Source organism: Mustela erminea, chromosome 8, assembly GCF_009829155.1.
Source record: "Mustela erminea isolate mMusErm1 chromosome 8, mMusErm1.Pri, whole genome shotgun sequence".
Classification (NCBI taxonomy): Eukaryota; Metazoa; Chordata; class Mammalia; order Carnivora; family Mustelidae; genus Mustela; species Mustela erminea.
In genome coordinates, this window is record NC_045621.1 from 42,531,609 (window position 1) to 42,540,525 (window position 8,917).

General features: G+C 61.0%; 1 protein-coding gene across 1 annotated transcript; it reads right to left on the minus strand.

Moving 5' to 3' along the window:
* Window positions 1-5,186: 5,186 nt before the first annotated feature.
* Window positions 5,187-8,220, minus strand: GBX2 (gastrulation brain homeobox 2). The gene is given in 4 exon segments (XM_032355254.1): window positions 5,187-5,981; window positions 5,983-6,042; window positions 6,044-6,195; window positions 7,284-8,220. Coding segments are annotated over 4 exon segments (1,047 nt in total). The 5' UTR covers window positions 7,807-8,220; the 3' UTR covers window positions 5,187-5,669.
* Window positions 8,221-8,917: the final 697 nt, after the last annotated feature.

Consider the following 8,917-nt stretch of genomic DNA (forward strand, 5'->3'; position numbering starts at 1 on the left):
ATGGACCTGGGGAGGGGGGCGGGTCATCCCAGAGACTAGAAGTGGGGGTGATGCCTGCATCGTGGAGGTCTGGGCTGTGTGGGGAGATAGCAGAGGCCAAAGGCGATGAGGGGACATGGAGTATGGGGGTGGAGGGTGGGGGCCAGAGACCAGATTCTGGCCTGGGGCAGATTCTGGCAGTGGGGTAGAAACAGGCAGTGGGGTAGAAACAGGATGGAGCACAGAGGCCCAGGCCGTTGAAAGGGCTTCTGGCAGTGGAAGGTAGGGTTGACGAGTTGGAGAAATGCGGAGGCCAGACTTGAGTGCACAGTGGGCTCTCAACTTCCATAGGCATCTCTGAATGGTGTTTTTGGTTCCTCCAGTGGGCTGGGGTCTCTTGGCCGTTGGGGATCCAGGAAGACAGAAAATCATGGCAAGGCAGGTTGAGACATAGCAGGGAATCCCACAACTCCATGCACTCACACCCGTGCTTGCCCCAGAGCTCACTCTGTGGGGAGGGAGGCCTTTGCAGGGACCTTTGGGTCTGAGCTAGAAATCTGAGCAGCATCAGGGAAGGTAGCAGCAGCAGCATGTGCCCCAGGTTTCTGGGACCCAGACTGGCCCATGACCCACCCCTAGCAGGGCACCCATGGTTGTGGGCCTGTCCCCTCCTTGTGGCCCGGAGCTGGCAATGCACACCAAGCGTAAAGTGTGCTTCCCACCCCTGGCTCCACCAGGTTGGGCCACGGCGCTGGCAGGAGACTCTGGGTGCTGTGACCCCGGTCTGAGGCCAGTCGGGGGGGGGTGCTCTCCCTGACCTTCTTCCAAAGCCACGGAGGGCGGAAGTCAGCTTAGGTCTCTCACTTCTGAACTATTCAAATAGGCAATCAATTTTATGATGTAATTTATAATTTATGCAGGTTGTCTTCATACATATGGTGTTGCTTTTGTGTGTCGGGGTTTCAGGTGCTTTATTACTCTGACGGTGTGATTTGCATTCATGTTAGGTTGCCAGGATCATATTTCTCCTGTTTACACCATAAGGGCCCAAAATGAAGATTAATGCCTCCTCCCTTCGCCCGGGCCGCTTCTGGTAGACCCCAGACGGCAGCTTCCCCCTCGACCCCAAAGCCTGGCTCCCCGACAGCCCCGGTGCCGAGCTTCAGAAGAAAGAGGCCCTGTCCCTGGCATGAGGGCTTTCCAGGAAGCCGTGCCTTGCAGAGGGCCCAAGCAGGCCTCCTGCTCAGACTGCCCACTGGAGAGGAGGCAGGGGTGGGGGTGGGGGGTGTCCCCGGGGACAGAAGCAGGCATGCGCCTACAGGAGCCTCCTTCCCAGGGAGGCCATGGCTGGGTGTGGGCAGGCTACTTGGCTGCGTGGTCACTCCACTATCCTGCAGGCGAGAGGAGAGCCAGTCGAGGTAGATTCCATGGCTGGGCCTCAGGAAGCCACCTCCAGCTTTCCCCGGGGAAGCGGATGAGATCTGGGAAGGCCCAGGATCAGCGAAGGTGGTGACCAGATCTGAGGTCCACTGGAGTGAGCCTCCTGACTTCCAGCGTATGCAGATGCCCCTGCCAGGAGGAGGACAGTGGACGACTCCACTTGGGACAGGACCGGGGAGAGGGAGCAGTCGCAGGAGCCCTCTGCTAGGGTAGGCAGGCACAGCTGAAATGATTAAGCCAATTAAGCTCAAACAAACAGACGCTAGGCTAAACGGGCTTTGACCCTGAGAGAAACCGCAGCCTTGAAATGCAGATGCTCAGGCCAGCCACAGGCTCAGCCAGAGACTCTGGATGATCTTGGGAGGCACACCAGACCTGAAGGTCCACCACCCTCAGTTAGCTGCAAGTCTCCTGTGAAAGGACGACCCAGGGGGGCTGAGGATTAGGAGGCAAATGCTGAATGTGGAGGCACGTGCTAACTCTCAAGAATTCCCTGGTGGACGGGGTGGGGGAGGATCCAAGCGCTCGTGGCCCTGGCGGCCCCAAGGATAATATCCCCAGCCCCTGCAGGGAAAGTGGGAGAGGTTGCTTGGGCGCAAGACCAGTCCCATGAGGGCTCTGTTCAAGGAAGTGTAGATGTGTTTTCAAAGGATGCTTGGTTCTCCAAAAGGGGGGGGGTTGCCCAACTCCCCGGAGATCTAGGGCAGAGGGTCCCTGATAGGGTTGATGTTCCCTCACCCTCCCCACTACCCTTGTCCAGCTTGGTGCACAAGGGGGGCCGGCAGCCCCCAGGGGCTCTAGCGGATGGCTGGGGGCGCCGGGCTGGGAGCTCCCAAGCGTAATTATTTGATCTGCAGATGTAAGTGGAATTTATTGTAACAACAAATATAGTGATGTCAAAACCCAACCTTGGATTAAAGCCGGCAGCCAAAGGGGAAGTGTATTAATTTCCAACAGCATCTCAGGCCAGAGCCTATTAGAACAAGCTATTCTTCAGGCCCCCCCATCAGAATTAATCATTGGGAGTTAATTTGAAGCTCAGACAAGTTGCTGTTAATTTAGTGCAGGGAGGACGGGATGGAATAAAAAGCTGAGGTGCTGGCCGAGCCTCGTGGGTCTCATTAATCAGCCAGCTGAGACGGCCTGGCTTGATTACAATTTGCAAAAAAATTCATTAGGGCCCGGGCGATTGACAATTTTTCTCTCTGCCTGTGATGTGACTCATTAGGCAGCCAAATGAAAGCCATGATGACGGCCATGATGACAGCGGCCATCAAGCGCTGCTTGTTTATCTTCCTCCCCTCGGCCTGTCTCTCCGGCCTCGGCCTCCGCACCAGGCTCTCGGGGGCGCCCCGGCATTGGGGGTTGGGAGGAGGGGAGCAGCTTCCCAAGAGAGTAAACGGGCTCCACGTCCCCAGGCTGGGGGAGCTCCGGCCCCTCTCCTCGTGCTTCCGAAGGGCGAGGATCGCACAGCTGGGAAGGGCCAGGCAGCTTTGTTCCCCCGCCCACGGGGGTGGGGATTCCCGGAGGTGGCCCCCAGTTTCTAGGGAGCTTCATTCCCGAGAGGTTCGCGTAGCCAAGGCTCTGGTCCCTCTGTGCTTTCTGCACCTACCACGGACTTTCAGAGAAGATGGGTGGGAGTTACACCTGTTAGGGTGTAAAGGTATAGGGGAAGCGGGGACGCTCCATAATCTGACCTGGGCACCCAGCTCTCGATACCCAGGGTTCTTCCCGCAGGCCCAGAGTGCCAAGTGGGGGCGCCCCCGCCCGGGAGGCCGCCGCTCCTTAGGCTGGGACTCTGCACCGTCCGCCACTGTTCCGCCGGGGGCGCCTATCCATCCCGCCCCCGGACTGACTGGCTCAGGTGTGCGGGGTGGGGGTGGGGGAATGGGACGTGGTGGGAGCGGCGTCTCCGCTGGCCTCGAATGCGCGGGGAGGCGTGTGGCCGGGGGAAACCTGCCTGAGCAGGTGACGCCAGCGGGTGATCCGGGTGGCGCACCAGCTGGTCGCTGGCAAGATCAGGGGGAGCGGCCGGGCCTGGCTGACCGGGCGCGGGGGCAGGGAAGGACCCCGGCGCAGCCTCCACCGCGGGCCTCAGGGCTCTTGGTGGGGCGGGACGGGGCGGGGGGGGGGGGACAGCAAGAATCCCCTAAGCTCTCCGCGCCCGGCAGAGCCGGCTGAGGCCTTCGGAGGACCGGCCGCTCCGCTGTATTGTGCTCGAAAACCAAGTCTGGGCCATTTTCCACGCCTGGAAATCTTGGGAACACGGCGGGAAACGCTGACTCGGTCGCTTCCGTCCCTCACCTTGTGCCTTAAGTGTCGACTTAGGCCGCAGTCCCCACGGCCCTCCGCGGCGGGGAGGTGACGGGTTGTAAGCGGAGTACTTTAGGCCAATACTAGTATTGACCGAGGGCGCCGTGTCTGCCCTCCCAGGGTTGCGATCCGTGGTGGGTACCGCGCGCGGTTGCTTGGGAGCCTGCTCCCCACGCGAAGGCCGAGGTTGGCGAAGCCTCTGGCTTCTTTCTCTTCGCCCTTGAGAGGCCACAGGTCAGCGGGCCGCGCTCCCTCTCGCTCACCCGCTCCAAGCCCCTGGAGAGACCCGGGCCTGTTCGAGACAGTCTCCGGGGGGGGCTGGCCTGGCGCTTCGGGGTCGGGAAGGGAGCGTGCGTCCAGGGCTAGGCTCGGGTGCGCGGTGCCCAGGGCTGGGGGTGGTGGGCCTCGGGGGCCCTTCCCGCGCCCTGTGAGCCGCCCGGCCCAGGCGGGGAGCTGCCCAGCTCTCAAGTACCCCTGCGGACCAACCGCCACCCCGTGTGCGCCCTTCTCCGCGACCCTTTTTGTGCTGCCGACCGCCCCAGAGCCCTCGGGGTGGGGCGGTGGTCGGGGCCCGCCCCTCCGACCCCGCCTGGAGAGGGAGGTGCGCGGGCTGCAGACGCTCTTCGCACGCCCGGCCCTTGGAGCTGGGCGCTGCCGGGAAGCCCAGCTCGGTTGGGTGGGTTTCTGCTCCCGTCACCAGATAACGCCCGGAGCCTGATTTATGGGCGCTTGGCCCAGCTTGGGGCGCAAGCACCGCTCCTTTTCCGACCCGGGATGTTGGTAAGAAAACGATTTTCCTCCCTGGCAGTGGTCGGTTTAGGGTATCAGGAGTCTGTGAAAAAGCCACCAATACCCGCGCTCGCTTTCCCCTCCTCCGGGAGCCCGCTGCCTCCTCTGGCCGAAGTTTGCCAGCCTCCTAGGTATTGATTAGAGCAGGCAAAAGGGAAGAAGTCAGTTTTCTAGGATGAAAAAGAGGCTCCCTTAAATTAAAAACCCAACTAGAGCTCTCGCTCTCCACTTAAAAACCTAGTAGTAAGGTGCAAGGTGGCTGGTGTCCAGCCAGCCTGCAGAGACCAGGACAGGGGACTTTTATCCAGTACGGGCCCCAGACCAGCTACCTGGCCATAGCCTGGCAGTGCCCTCGAAACAGTCAAATTTGGACACACTTATGAGACCCAGAGATTGGTCTTTTTTCCCCCTTCTCTCTCTCTCTCCTTTTTATTATTCACAAGACTGCGATTGTTTAAATGTCATAACTTATAAGAAAAGAAGCTACATTGAAATAAATTAAACACAACGGAGACGTGCTTCAAACATGGCTCAGATAGGATGTGCAACCCCAGGAAAGAAAGCCAGGCAAACCCAAAGCAAAGCAAATCTCCCGGCTGCCCCCAAAACATCTGCTTTTCAGTCAACTAAAAAAAAAAAAAAAAACAAAAAAAAAACAACCCACAAAAAACCAAATAAACAAAAAAAACCCCAAAACGAAGATGGAACCAAAAATGAGCGTAAACCCCATGGTTTGTTCTGGAGTGTTGTGTTTACCTTTGGAAAAGTATGGAAAGGAGGCTGCTATGCGTGGAAGATTACAGCAGAGGGTTTGTTTTCTTCTGTATGTGAGTGGAGAATATTACTGGGTAGTTTGGTCCTATAACTTTCAAAATACTGCGGCTGAGATCCAGTTTATATAGATATCTATGTACAAAGTAGGATAGTATAATAAATATTTAGTGTGTCTTCAGGTGTAGCTGTAGCCCCTTCAAAAGCAGTCATTTAAGCCTTTTTAATGAATATACTCTCAATTTGCTTGGGGTGTTCCAAAGTTGGGTGGGGGTGACTTTTGAGTTTTGCTTCAAACATGGCAGAAGCCACCGCGGTTTCCCTCCAGAGTTGTGGCTTCTCCGCGGTGGTCCAGGCCCCGGGTTCTCCCTGGATCCTCAGGGCCGGGCCTGCTCCAGCTGCTGATGCTGACTTCTGATGGCGAACCTGCTGACGTGGACGGGGATGGGGACGACGATCTTGGGGTTCCTGGAGGGCTCCCCTGTCTTGGAATTGGCATTGCCAGCCTTGACGCGTTTCCACTTGGCCCGGCGGTTCTGGAACCAGATTTTCACTTGCACCTCGCTGAGTTTGAGGGCGTGGGCGATCTGCGAGCGCTCGGTCAACGAGAGGTACTTTTTGCAGTGGAACTCCTTCTCCAGCTCGAGCAGCTGCTCACTGGTGAAGGCAGTCCGCCGCCGCCGGTTCTTTGCCTGTGGACGTGGTACATGCCCGCCGCGCCGCCGCTCGCGGGGTCTCCTCCAGCGCATAGGCCGGGGTCTTCTTCCTTGTGAGCCGCCTGGCCAGTCAGATTGTCATCCGAGCTGTAGTCCAGATCACTCTCCAGTGAGAAACTCTCCTCCTTGCCCTTCGGGTCGTCTTCCAGCTTTGACTCGTCTTTCCCTTGCCCTCTGACAGCCCCGACTGAAAGCAAAACCAAACGGCGTTTTATTACATTTCGCACACTGGCCTTCCTTTCCCCTTCCCACCGTCACTTGGGCCTTTTCCCCCCTTAGCGGATTGTCTTTCTATGACATTAACACATTGTGATTTCCTGGCCTTTGAGGGGCAGAGGAGGGGGGGGGGGCGTGAGAAAGCTCAAAGGAGGAAAGAAGACAGTACAGACGACGGCCCTTTGCCCAGAACCATCACTCAAGGGGCCCCAGGCCACGTCTGCACCCTCCCAGCCTCCAGCAGCTTAAGGCAGAAGTAACAGGAGGCCTGAGGCCCAAGAGAGCATCCTCTTTGTCCCCAGGGTGGGGGCTGGGTGAGGACGGAAGAGGAAATTCATGATCCATCTTGCCCCCCACCCCCGCAGTGTAAATTTAGTGAGCCTCAATTACATCGCAGTCAAAGTGGGGACACAGGGAGGTATAGATCCCGGACAGTGTCTTTTTTATTTATTTCTTTTTTGTTTTTGACAGATAATGTTGGCAAAAGGGAAGTTTTGAAGCCTTAGGAGAACTTCCCACCAGACACCACAAAACACCGGCAGACGCACAGCCTCCCAGGAATCTGCTTCTTCCGGGCAAGCCCAGTAAAGGGGTTTAATAGGTCTGGGGGAGTCCAAACCCGGCGCCCCCCCTCAACCCACCCACCCACCCACCCACCCACCCACCCACCCACCAGCACACGCACTACTGAGACACATAGCCCAACCCGCCACCCCTAAAGGCTGAAACCTATCCGGGGCCCCAGGTCACGGCTCGCAGGAGGGGATGGTTAGACTCCTCAAAACTCGCCTCCAGCTAGGTCAACCGCCCCGCGCAGCAGCTGGCCCCGGGAGCTAAATGCCACCCCACCCCCTAGCTTGTTGCTCGGCTCTAAATGCCCCCCGGAGGCCTCTCGGCACAGCTTGGCCGCGTCCTCCTGCCGCTCAGGAGGGGGAAGCCGGGGCGGGGTGTCGGGAGGGGGCTCGGCCTCGCCCCCTCGGCCCCAGCGGGAACCCGGAGCTGGCTCGCCCCCGCCCCCTCCCGCCCCCGCGCCCGGGGTCGCGCGCGCCGCCGACTCACCCAGCGACGCCTGCACAGCCTCGGCCGCGGAGAAGGCAAGCAACGAGCCCTCCTTGGCCAGGAAGCCTTTGCCGTCCTCAGTGTCGGCTTGCAGCGCCTCCGCCTTGTCGAAGTTGCCGCCACCCGGCAGCGGCTGCGGCGCGAACTTGCGGGCGGCCGCCGCCTCCTGGTGCTGGGGAGACGCAGAGAAGCCTCCAGGCAGCGTAGCCATGAGCGTGGAGGTGAGCGCCATGCCCTGCGCCAAGCTGGAGCAGAAACCGGTGGGCAGGCTGGGGATCTGGTGGTGAGGGTGCGCGGGCGGCAGCGCGGGCTGCAGCGCGGCCTGGGGCAGCGCGGGTGGCGGCGGCGGCGGCGGCGGCAGCACCACCGGCCGGTAGGGCATAAACATGGGATAGCCGGTGTAGACGAAATGGCCGGGGCTGGGCTGCGGCGGGCTGCCGATCAGCGAGTCTATGCTGAAGGCGGTACTACTCCCCAGCGGGCGCTGCATCATCATCAGCGACGGCGGGAACGCTGCGCTCATAGACGCGCTCGGTAGAGGCCAGCGAGAGGCGAAAAGTCCCCGCGCCGCGCCGCCGCCAGGAAGCCCCCCGGGCGCTGGGAGCACAGCCGGGTGCGCTGGGCAGGGGCCGAGCGGAACCCTGAAAGCAGGCGCCGCCGACCCTCAGTCCTGAGCGGGTTGCATGCCCGGCGGGAGCGCGTGCGGACGGTACGCCGGGTGAGGCCGTGCGCCCGGGAGTGGAGAGGGCACCCGGGCCCCGCGGGCTCGCTGGAGCAGCTGCCCGCCGCTTGCCCGTCGGAGCCCGCGCGAGTCTCGTCTGCCACCCTCTGCCCCGGCTCTCAGCCGTCGGTGCGTACGTCTGTCGGATCCGCAGTCCGTCGCCTCCCGCGGGCCGCTGGGGAGCGCGCGAAGCTGGCGCACTTGTCTTCGGCGGGCGCCGCCAGCACCTTTAAATCGCGCTCCTCTTTCTCATTCACATTTTGCCTGCTGCCCGGCCGGGCTTACCTCACGTGGGGCCAGGCACCACCGCCTATTGGCTGCGCCGGGAGGGGGCGGAGCGAAAACGGGGCTCCGCCCCTTCTACCAGGGCTGGCCGGGAGCCGGCCGCGGGCGCCACCGGCCAAGCGCGCGGGCCCGAGAGCCGGGACCTGCGCGCCGGGCCCGCGCCGCGCAAACTTGAAAAGGGCTGTGGGCTCCAAAGCTCCAAGGCTCGAACCCCGCGGCCCGACGTCCTTGTCGAGGCCGCCTCCCAGGGCATCTTCCGGGGTTCGGACCTACCGCGGCTGGGCCAGGGGCGTTCTATTTCTCCCTCAAATGCCCTGGAACAAACCTGTCCGCGGCTCTCCCTAGCGTTGGGTGCCGCTGCTGCGCCCGTGCTCCAGAAGAGGTCCCCAGAGTTGGGAGCAAGGTCCTGCCCCTTCACATCCGCCCCCAGGGCTCTGATCGGGAGCTGGAAGGCCCCAGCCACCGGCTGGAGCGGGCCGAGTTCCTCACTGCGCCCCCCACGCTCCCGGGCGGGGCGGGGAGGCTGCTGGTCCCCCCATCCCGACCTGGGCCCTCCTGTGAGCGATCCCTTCTCATTTTTCATGACATTCTTAATCATCGCACCTATTTACACACTTTGCCTGCGCGC